This window comes from Carassius carassius, chromosome 37, assembly GCF_963082965.1.
Source record: "Carassius carassius chromosome 37, fCarCar2.1, whole genome shotgun sequence".
In the NCBI taxonomy this organism is placed as follows: domain Eukaryota; kingdom Metazoa; phylum Chordata; class Actinopteri; order Cypriniformes; family Cyprinidae; genus Carassius; species Carassius carassius.
The window spans coordinates 26,384,607-26,396,890 of NC_081791.1; the positions used below are offsets into that span (position 1 = coordinate 26,384,607).

At 34.3% G+C, this 12,284-nt stretch overlaps 2 protein-coding genes across 8 annotated transcripts in view; one reads left to right on the top strand and one right to left on the bottom strand.

Annotated features, from left to right (window-relative positions):
- Positions 1–12,284, bottom strand: part of LOC132118538 (peptidase inhibitor 16) — a 157,288-nt gene that overhangs the window by 59,379 nt on the left and 85,625 nt on the right. The window lies entirely within an intron of this gene.
- The window catches only part of scube3 (signal peptide, CUB domain, EGF-like 3), a 99,311-nt gene that overhangs the window by 28,041 nt on the left and 58,986 nt on the right, over positions 1–12,284 (top strand). For 5 of the 7 annotated variants that reach the window (XM_059528440.1, XM_059528434.1, XM_059528436.1 and 2 more), the window contains exons 2-3: positions 3,469–3,594; positions 8,518–8,643. In XM_059528440.1, the coding sequence (XP_059384423.1) occupies positions 3,510–3,594; positions 8,518–8,643 (211 nt within the window). In that variant the 5' untranslated portion in view covers positions 3,469–3,509. The remainder of the gene's footprint in view (positions 1–3,468; positions 3,595–8,517; positions 8,644–12,284) is intronic. The other 2 variants (XM_059528439.1, XM_059528435.1) reach the window with 1 other exon arrangement.

Consider the following 12,284-nt stretch of genomic DNA (forward strand, 5'->3'; position numbering starts at 1 on the left):
TCATTATTTTATAACTTTAGCCATGGCTACATGAACATTTCCCAATAAAAAAGCTTTTATTGGCATTCATTTTTAGCAAACCAAGTGGTTTTTCCATGTTTCTAAGTGCATTTTAAGATCTGATCCTACATCAGTCCATCTTTTAGTTGGAATAGTTCACCTAAAAATGAAAAAGCAGAAACATGCACTTTTCCAAGCATGACTTTTCCAATGAAAAGACTAAAATTTAGGCTGTTATCCAAAACCTTCAGCAAAACTTGTATTTGCATCAGCGTTGAGATGAAAAAATGGTGTGTCCAAGCGGCTTGCCATATTTGAAGTTGCTAAGCCAAATTACATTGATCCATGCATGTGTCATTACTGAACTGAATTGAAAAAATATAACTTTAATACTTTGAATAATGAATTAATGACTTTAATTTCAGTCTGTTCCTCAGACGAAGGTATGGAATCCCATTTCCACAAAAAAAATAAAAATTAAAAAAATGAAATAAAATAAGTAAAAAGTAAGTGGGACTCCTTATTTCACAATTCTGACTTTTTTTCTTGAAATAGTGAGAAATAAACTTGTTATAAAGTTACAGTTCTTTCTGGAAAATGTGAGTTTGTATCTGTGAGTTTGTACATTATCACAATTCTGAGATAAAAATAGCAATTTGGACTTTTTCTCATAATTTTGACTTTATATTTTGTGATTCTGACTTCATAATGCAACAGAGTCAGAGAGAAAAAGTCAGAATTGTGAGATATAAACTCACAATTATGAGAAAAAAAGTCAGAATTGTGAAATAAAAAGTCTCTATTGCATTTTTTATTTTGTATTCAGTGGCGGTAATAGGCTCCATTACAAAACTTTCATATGGATTAAAAAGGCTTGAAATATTTTGCTTAAATTATATAGACTGCTTTGAGTGTTTATTTAGATTAGATTCAACTTTATTGTCATTGCACAGAATCTTGTGGGCATTATGAGCAGTCATTGCAGATTACAAATACTTCGTTACCTTACTTGAGTAGAAATTTTGAGTATCTATACTTTACTGGAGTAATTATTTTTCAGCCGACTTTTTACTTCTACTCCTTACATTTTCACGCAAGTATCTGTACTTTCTACTCCTTACCTTTTAAAAATAGGTTCGTTACTGGTATTTCATTTCGGCTTGTTTTCGTTCACGCTTGTCATCATTCAAAAAACAAAACAAAAAAAAATAACCTATCCAGATAAATTGCGCCATCCGGATGGAGTGAATTTGATTGTGATTGGATGAGAAGTATAAACAGATACCATTCCGACACCCTATTGGTTTGTAACGAGCCACATGACACAAATCACATCAACCTCCAGCATGGACAGCCAGTGTTGGGTTCGTTTATCAAAAGATATGATATTTCTTAAAAGTTATTATTTTTCAACTTAACCTGTTAGCCAGCACCCCCCATTATGAAGGGATATTCAACGAAAAACACACTCACACATATATGAAAAATGTTGAAAAATAAAACACGAGCCATCACGAGAGAGCGCCAGAATTCAAATAAAATCTTCAGCTTTTCTTTCATTTTTTTTTTTTTTGGTTGATCGTCTCATTCTGTTTGTGACACTGTACGCTACAAATCCATGCCGTTTTTTTACTACCAAGACGCAGTTTCTGAGTGTCCCTGAAGAACTGAAATGTAAACAAAGGAATTATGATCCATATTACAACGTTATTGCTTCGTTGGACTAAACGTGCTTCATGAGATGTCGTTCAGTGGACTCTTACCTAACTAAACCGGGATTCACAGCTGTGGATGTGTTTATGACTCGTTATTACGACGGATCTGGTATGTACTGCGTTTTTATTCTTCATGTTTTGATGTGTACTGCTTACACAAATGTAGCAAATACAGTCTTTATAAGCTTTCCATTGAAAAACAGTGATTCAAACAGCGTTTGAATAAATTAGCATTTGCGATTGACACCAGTGAAAATAACTGTGTGAAGATGCATCCTAATTTGTCATTTTGTGTTATGTAGAAATTAGAAAGCCATTTGGAATGAGCTTGAGGTTGAGTAAATGATGACCGAAATAACATTTTTGGGTCTCCGTGACTGGGCATTCAGACAAATAGGTTTCTGATTTTAAATGTTGTTGAATGCATCATTTTCCTTCCTTTCACTGGCCTCAGCGTGAGATCTGACGAATGGTGTGTTTTATAGTATAAGGGCTCTTAAGAAAAAAGACCAATTCATCTTCTTTTCTCCGCAGCGGGGACACTTCAGTAATGAACAAGCACTTCGGGTGCCGTACTAAACTCCTAAAAGCTTTGTACTGTAAACAGCATGTAAGTAATTTGATGGCTAATGCCACCATAAAGAACGTCCAACATTGCATGCAGAGATTCCTGCATTTCTAAAGAAGTGAAGGACGTCTGTGGATTCTAGAGTGAAAACTAAGGTTTCAGCTTCATTAGATGTTGGTTTGAGTGCTGGCCGACAAGTGCTAAAATTAAACGGTTGCCGTTTTTTACCAGCAGCATTGAGGAGACTCTGTGGAAACTGGCTCGGGGTTGCTGGAGCTCTAACCCTGTAATAAGCTGTAGTCTGCTGCTTTGATGGGCATCTGTTTCCTCACAGCATTGAGACAGAACTGTACTGTGAAGACAGATTTGACTGTTCAAACCGTGTGGAATAACAGCCGAGGCCAAACAGTTTTGTAGTTATTTTGATTTTGCACAACACACCCTCATGTTCAACACATACTGTTCTTGCCAAAGAGCTCTTAGAATTTACTGCATAATTTGATATATGGCTGGTATGACTTGGACCTGTAAGAAACCACTTAATAACATCCAAAGCTCGCTAGCAACCACTCAGAACACCTTAGCAGCTGCACAGCAACACCTGGCCAACCACCAAAAACTCCTTAACAATTGCATAGCAAAACCCTGGGCAACCATTTAAAACATTTTAGCAACGCTTTAGCAACCACCCACATCCCCTCAGCATCATGTTGAGTTGTTCGTGAACATTACTTTGAAGACCATCATGGTTTAGAGTCTTATACATTCTGATGAAGAAGAGTATTAGCGGATGGTACTCCTTCGTTGGAGTAACAATGACAACCTCATTGACCTTTATCAGGACAGAATGTGTTTTGTTGTCAGGCTAAAGCGATACGCAGCAGCAGGAAATGCCAGAGCGCTGCTGAAGGATCCTAATGTTGAGTTTGGCTTCGGTCCCAGAGGTCACAGCAATATGAGATGCTGAAGGCCTCACAATCATGTCTGTACTGGGATCAGCTCTGCTCATTTGTCATCTCTCTTCCTATGACCAGGTTTTGGGTGGAATTGTGAAATGAGTTTGCTCTGCCATGCTGGATCAGCAGCTTTTCGCTTGACTGTTTCTATTTACTCGCCTGAGGTGAAAACATGTGTCGGTTTTTCTCCAAATAGCGACTTGAAGACTCTTGATTTCCTTTCTCTCAGCAGATGTGGACGAGTGCGCAGAGGCCCTGGACAGCTGCAGTATGGATGCCATCTGTCAGAACACCCTCAAGTCTTACAAATGCATCTGCAAATCAGGATACAAAGGCGATGGGAAGCACTGTGAAGGTGAGAAACACTTACTAAGAAAAATCCAGGAAAATGAGGTCAGAATACAAACTCTTGATTGATGTTACTGAATTACTTCTTATGTTATTGTAATAAATACTGTTTTTGTGTATTTATCTTTGAAAATTAACGTCTAATGCTAAAATCAAGGTTGTAAATTACTGGGGCTTTTGGCAAAAATGAGCAAAAATGCCCCACAAGTTTAAAATATAAGATAAAATGGCAAAAATGACCCTTGCTTAATACATTTATCAAGATACATTTACTTTAGAATCAAAATAACTTCAGATATTGAGTCTTGTTTTCTGAAAAATGTAGCAAAATTGTGAATCCATGATAAAAAATAAAAAAAAGGGAAAAAAACTTAATTTAAAAGGGAAACCAAGTGTATTTTTGCAGCATTAATATGCAAAAACCAGCAACAGGCATTTTAAACTACCAATATACATAATCCAATTAAAAACAATTTCCAGGCTACACACTTTAATATTGCATAGATTTAAAATAAGATAAATGTATCTGAGATCAAACTGCATAGCAGCATATATATTTAATATGTTTATCAATTTAAGAAGTTCATTTAGTGCAGTTAAGTATTAAACGGAAGGCAAAACAAATCTACTTCAATTAGATTGTTAAACTCAACTCCAGGTTTTGTCTGCCACAATAATGAATGATCTTAATTACTTAACTTAATTCGTTGAATTAAATGGCATATCGTGTAATTAATTTGAATTTTATAAAATGATTGAAAGTACTAATCCAGTATTTTGGATTAATTTTTTATATTTCTTACCCCACTAGCAAACTGTTTCTCTTTTTTTCCAAGCACAAATCTAGCCAAACTTGTGGGTTTAAACCATAAGAAAACAATTTGCCAGTGGGGAAAGTAAAATACACGTGATTCAAATCTTAATATCTTATGCTTCTCAAATATATGTATCTTGTTTAAGCATGGTCAGATATTTTTTCTTGGAAACAAGACAGGATTACTGATTAAGAAATGTTTGTTTTTGCCATGTAGTCTATAATAAGATCACTCTGGTCGATACTTATGTGTGTGTGTGTGTGTGTGTGTGTGTGATTGTGTGTGTGTGTGTGTGTGTGCAGACACTTCAAGGTCTTCTTCTCCATGTCTTATTTCTGCAGTTCCTTGGCCTCCTTTTCAGACTTACCTGAGGGAAAGGAAATAGGTGTTCAAATGCAAGATTAAAAAGATGACAGACTCAATTCTTTACCATTTGGATGTGAAATAGAGCATGAAATATCTTACACGTTACCGATAACTTGAACTTGGACTGGTAATTACAGCACATCCCAATCATGTCAATGCAGGGGCAGAAATTAGTTTTTCTATTTCTATTTCTGGAATTGATTTCAAGGGGCATTTTTACCTTCAAAAGGCCAATTTTTATAATTACCTCATTAATATATATATAGATATCGTCTTTGTCTTTTATGTCAAATATTTACAGGGGTCATGAACTGAGAAACCAAAATCTTGACATATAAGAGGTCATTATAAAAACATCCTGTAAGTTTCAGAACTCAAAACTTTCTTGTTAGTTTAAAACAGCTTATATTGAAGGCAGTCTGCCCAACTATGATGTCATTTGCCATCATCTGTCCTGCATGAGTTTAAGCACAATAAAACAAAAACAAAAAAACCTTGTTATAATCGCTGAGGCTGTCTACACTGTAGAGAAAATGTATCTCTTACGTGCATCATACATTCATTATTACATTCATGTAGCATTTTGTTTCTTTAGAACAGTTAATTCATGAGTGTTAGTGGTTTCCAGCACAAAGATGCTAGTCTAACCATACTGCACAAAGATGTGGTCATGTCTTGTTTTCTCGTGGCCGTTTGCCTTTAGGGGAAGTTTTTGCAGCTCAATTGTATTTGGAGAGGTGTATGCTGCTCTTGGACACACTTAGCCAATGTGATCCTTTCTGGATACAAACATTGTAAGCCCAGGCAAAACATTGGAAAGTGAGTGAGTTCTGGAATGTTTGCGCTGTGTTAAAACATCACTCCTGACTGAACCGGGATCAGTGGCGTAAAGCCCTTGATATGGTGAGGAAACACAAATGTGCGCTGGGGAGATATGAGCATCACTGTTCAAATATACTTCACCACGTGCAAAAAGACAAGCAGCAGAACCGGATCCTAATCCTCTGAAAGCTATTGCAAAACTCTTGATAGCTTTTTGCTACAAATAACGTGGGTTTGGGGTAAATAACAGGCCTGAGCCTTGAGAAAGCAGCGCTTGCCTGTTTGGCTGGTCACACTTCTTAACTAGCTTAACCAGCAAGGGTTTAATGTCTTTACTTCTTTTTATATTTATAGTTAGGCACCACTTATAGATTTTCAAAACTAATTTTATGCATTTATGTATAAAGCTTTAGATCAAAAGGTTTTTAAGATCATGAGGAACATAAATGCGGTCAAATATGTTAACAACTTTTGACTGGTTGTGTATACTTGTATCTAAATACAATAACTATGTAATTAAATACATCATTCTTATTGCTTTTAGCTCATTTGCAGTTTGGTTAAATTCTCACGTGGTGTGATTAATGAATTTTTCACATTTTAATTTTATAAATATTTGCATTTTGTCTCAATCGAAAATAGTATAAAAGATATCCTATATATGATATTTTATGATATTAATATTTTAATGGAATATTTTTGCTTACCATTTCCTGCTTCTAGATTATTTGCATTTTGTTAAAGTTGTTCTGCTGTGACGACTTTTTCACACATATTCATATTCCATATACAAATATTCCATTTTGTTATAGAGGTTTGTATTAAAATTATTTTTATAAATACATCAAAATATTGTGCAAGGTATATATACTATTTTATAATATTATAAAATATATAAAAAATATATTTTAAGGTCACAATCACTTGCTTCTTGTTTCTTTTCAGTTTTCTTAAATTAAATAAATGTACATTTATTTACCATACTGCAGGACGATGAAATTTTGTCCCTTAATAGTATACATTAAAAATATAAACAAATACAATTTTATAATATTATTTCTTATTTTAATAGAATACTTGAGCATTATGCTTTTAGCTTATTTGGATTACATATGAATTGTCCTATGACAAATGAATATTATACACATATTCAATGTATAAATATTGCATTTTGTCTGTCAATAATAAAAACCTGCACAAAGACATTTCATTAAAAGTGCAAATATTGCATTTTATCTTAAAATATTATTATAAAATTATAAATTTCATTGCATATGAGGTATATCACTGACAGATTACAAGTTAAATGATGTAAATCCTAAACCAGCCTTTATCAATTGTTGGTCTTTTCAGCAAAGTCCATCCATGCAAGAAAGTTCTAGATGTTTGCAGGTTCATTTTTGCATCGTTCAATCAATATGTACACAGTAAAGTCCATCATCCCAGTCTTAATAGGCTATTTATTATGTCTCTTGGATGCAGAATGAACGTTTTTTTTCCACATCTGCAATCTCCTCGGCTTGAAACGAATGACCCGTAAACAACACCACCATAATGAATAGTGCAAAACCCTTTTTTTCTCCACTTCTCGAAATTGCCTGTGCCGTAGATCGCTCGGACTCGTATGGAGACGCATTAGCCGAGGTAAAATATCTTGTAATTCGACGGAGTGAAGCTTGTGCAGAACCGAAATAAAAATCAAAAGTGCAAAGACTTTGTTCTGTGTTGGAGGTGGGATAAAAAGCATTCAGGAATAAAGACAAATAAAGCACTGTACTCCAGACAGCGAGCGGCTCTCTCCATACTCACTGAGCCCAGACGACTACAAAGCAGAGCAGAGGAGTCTGGGTAATTAGTGCTCAATTGGGCATCAAATGAGAGGGGATGGCCTGCGTCCCCCTCCACAGACATCCACTTCTCTCTCCGGCTCGGAGATGTTTATTCAGCTGCTCTCGCCATCCAAACATGAGGCATAATTCACTATAATCACAGCAGTTACCGGCACACAGAAGCTCGTATTGAGCTAAATAAATTCATTAGGAACAAATAAAAGATGTTTGAGCAGATGTATTTCAAATGGGTGATTTTCTGCTCTTTTTGAAACCAAATCAAAATGTTAGTAAAGTTTTCATCAGCAAAAAAAAAAAAAAAAAAAAAAAAAACATTTTTCAAGGAGCTGAGAAATAAACAGTCTCTTTTGATACTGTACCTTTAAGATGATGTAAATGACCTCTGTTGTTATTGGCTAAAGTCTTCACAAAAGTTGTTGAATACTGATTAGGTGTTGATATGCAAAACTGTATATCTATCTATCTGTCCATCTATCTGTATAAATATTAATGTATACACGCCATCATTCAAATGTTTGTAGTTGGTAAGATTTTGTGTCTTACGCTCACCAAAGCTGAATTTACTTGGTAAAAAAAAAAAGTGAAATCAGTTAAATTGTAAAATATTATTACAATTTAAAATAAAAGTTTTCTCTGTGAAGATATTGTAAAATGTAATTTATTTCTCTGATCAAAGCTGTATTTTCAGTATCATTTCTCTAGTCTTCAGTGTCACATGATCCTTCGGAAATCATTCTAATACACTGATCGGCTGCTCAAGGAACATTTCTTTATATAACATAACATTCTAACATTATTATGTTGAAAACAGTTGTACTGCTTTATATATATATATATTGGAAACTGTGATGCATTTTACTTTTCAGGATTCTTTGATGAATACAAAGTACAAAAGAACATCATTTATTTGAAATATGAATGTTTTGTAACATTCTAAATGCCTTTACTGTCACTTTTGATCGATTTATTGCATCCTTCCTAAATAAAAATATGAAGCCCCTAAATCTTTTGGTTTCAAAAGAGTAACAGCTATCTATGATATCAGCGCTTTAATTTTGAATGTGATTGTTCTTGCAGATATCGATGAGTGTGCCAGTGAATATAATGGAGGATGCGTTCACGAGTGCATGAACATCCCCGGAAACTACAGATGCACGTGCTACGACGGCTTTCGCTTGGCTCACGACGGACACAACTGCCTGGGTAAGCCATCGCTACTTTACGTTTGGGACGAACAGATAAAGCATGTGTGAGGATCTGTGTCCTCTCAGGACTTCATCCCACTCAAGACAAGCAAAGATTGTTGCTGGAACCAAACTTAGAACGGTTGACGGTGTCTAATCAAACTCCACACCGACCACGACTGAGGCCCAGAACGTGTCACTCTATCCTCCGTATCAAAACCAAGCGGTTTGTGCGGTTAACCGATAGAAGACGGCGATAAATCCGTCAGATTCGGGCTGTGACTGCTGAGCACACGGTTCTGGGGAATTAATTGTATTTTCAGATCGTGTGAGCTCACGTTTTTGACATTCGGTGGCTCATATTCCCAGCCGTTCCAGGTCAGTTGAATCAGTCTGAGGGGAATGTGTGTGTACGGTGCGTTTGTGTGGGAGATTTACATCGGGTTACAGTCTTATACTGACCTCGCCGCTTTAACTCAAAACAGATGTCCGGCGCGTCGAACAATCAGCCCAATGAAGATGTGAAATTGCTGAGTGTTTGTGTGGGATATGTGGATTCTACTTGTGCAGAACACTGCTATTTCAGGCCTACGTAGATGTTTAAAGGTCCTTTCTGCCCTTTTTTTAAACACATTTTCGAATATTGAAGTTTTCTCTGGCAGAGCTCGAAGCAGTATGATTTTTATATATCTGAATGACAGCTGAATTTGAGAAAAAACAAATTTTGCTCTTTTTTTATTATCAAAATGCAGAATGAATGATTCAATTATTTATGTTGTCACAAAATGTGAACATTTAAAATTGTATAATACAGTTTAATCAGTTGGGATCATACAGATCAATAATGTTCATTAAATTTACTATTCAATGAATGTTACTTTTAATTACATATGAAGAGTTGATTTGCAAAACCGATAACTCTTTTTTTTTTTCTCTTCTCAGAAATCACGTTTTTCTTTTTTTTTGTGCATTCCAACTAATATCAATCAAACTGCAGTTGTGTTGTTTTGACAAAGTTATAGTAATTTAAACAAATACAGTTAATTTACTTAATTAAAATTAAATTTTAGTATTTTTAATAATATATTATGAACGCACTGCTATATATATATATATATATATATATATATATATATAATTTTTTTTTTTTTTTTGCCATTTATCATTTTTTGCAAATCAACTCTTCATATTTGTGTGTCTGTGTCTATGTGTGTGTGTGTGTGAAAAAAAAGTAATATTCTAATATTATTATTAGTACTATTGAATGCATTATTATAAAGTTTAATTTGGAATAACATTTTTTTCATATTTTATATTAATATTAAATAAATTAAATTTTTTTCTGACAATACTTTAGATGTTCTGTATATGATAGTATTTTTTACTAATTAGTATTAAAATTATATATACTAAAAATAAACATTTCCATCAATGGAATATTCTATTACGAATAGGAATACTAAAAATAATGTTATACAGTGAAATTAGCAATGTAATATTTTAGTATTTTACATTAGACCACATATAGCCGTTTATTTTCCCCTGAGAGTACCTTATATGTTGTTTATATGATAGCATGCTTTTCCAGTCATCAATATTGAATATATATATATATATATATATATATATATATATCAATCCTGGGATTGCTCTGAATTGCTCTTGCTTCATCTGGTCACACACACGCCTGCTTTGTTCCAACCCATTTAGCTCAAGTCTCATGTTTAGCCGTGGATGATTTGTGCAGCTGTGTACCGCTGTTTATCTGCTCACCCTATCCCAGACTCTCTGTTATCTCTCATACACCCTTCACTTACTCTTTTCTAACTCTGCGTTCTGTTCTTCACAAATGAACGCTTTACGCAGGTGAACTGTGGTTAAATAAACAACCCACTTCTGCAGTATCTTCAATCTGTCGACTCTCAGTCTCTCTCCTCCTCCCGAGCTCTCTTTAGGATACTAAGTCACTTTTGCTCCAAGTTTAGTGTGTTTTTTTGTTTGAAGGCTAAAAATAACCGGTTGCTTTGTTTCCATGGTGTTTTGAGTGGGAAGGAAAGTCGAAAATCTTGTAATCTATGCAGAAAAGACACTTTTGTGTGGATTTTGCTTTGGATCTTATCTTCGTTTCCCTGTAGAGCTCAGATTGTAAATGACATTTGAACTTGCTCACATTTCTAATTAGTATTCAATAAAACACTTGTATGGTACTGTACAGTATGTACTTGATTTGAGTATTTGTCTTGTTTTCTGTTGGTAACGGTGTGATGTTGTGGGGAATGCTGATGGATGAAGACCGTGTTGATTTTGATTTTGTGCACAGGTTTAACATTGATTTTAACACACTTTTTTATGCATTTAAAATTTGATATTGGCATATTGAATTGCAGTTGCTCTTCTTTTCATGTATTTTACTAGCTTATTTTATGTTTTAGCTATCAATTGTTTATTTATTTTGTTAATATTCTTTATTAATTTAGTCAGTATTATTATTTATTAAATATTTTATTGTTAATTTACATTTATTTTGGGGGGAGAACAATGAGAAACAAATTCAAAATTGTTCATCGAATGAAAACGGGATAATATTTGTGGATTTAATTGCAATTAATGTATTGAACCATTTACACATTATAGACTAAAAAAGAGGAATACAAGTGCAAGTTTAAGGTGGCTTTTGTGATGACATTTTATTTTCACTTTAAAACCTGAACAATGAATTATAGTTAATTATAATAATAAATAATACTAAATATATGTTTAATAATAATATATAAATTGCATTAATATATTTGTGCATATTTCTATATTTTAATAATATGCAACTTTGTGTGTGTATATATATATATATACACAAACACAAAGCATATTATAGATAGATAGATAGATAGATAGATAGATAGATAGATAGATAGATAGATGGATGTGCTAAAATAACATTCTCCAAAGTATCTTAAATAAAAATCCATAAAAAAAGTAATGCTGGAAGATTGAGAAGTAACCTCATAATCTCATCTTGAACAGTGAGTCACAGAGAAAGGAAAGAGAGAGAAAAGGGAAAAAATAAAAGAAGAGGAATGAGAGAAGTAAAGAGAGAGAGAGAGAGAGAGAGAGAGAGAGAGAGAGAGAGAATTCTTCAGCACAGGAATCCTCTCAGGAGGTTTTTTTAAGAAATGTTTTAAGTGCAAATAGTATGAGCTCTGCTCCGGGTTTAACCAGAATCCTGTTCCTTTTCCAAATATTTGCTTTGGACGCGAGCCGCGATCTGCACAGAACACATGTCACTAACGCCGTCCGCTGACCGGCACAGCTTCACCAAACTCAGCGGCGGCAGGAAATCATGGGTTTGTTTATGCTGAGGGAGCAAGGTGTTTGGGGTTTGAAGCGCGAGGCTCTCGCACATGCAAAGATACTAAAGCAAGCTCTGTGCAAACAGACGGCTGTTACCAGAAATGCTTTCCAAACGCTTAGAGCCGATTGAAACAGTAGCAAAGATAGTGTTCTGAAATCTGTCCATACACAATTTATAATGCAATGCAAGTGCATATTTTTTTCTCCACATTGGTAAATTGTTGTAAAATTGTCATCTGTGTTCTTTCATGTCAGCTACTGATTTTGTAGAGCATATTTGTTGCCTTAAAAAGTTATAATAACTGATCAGAT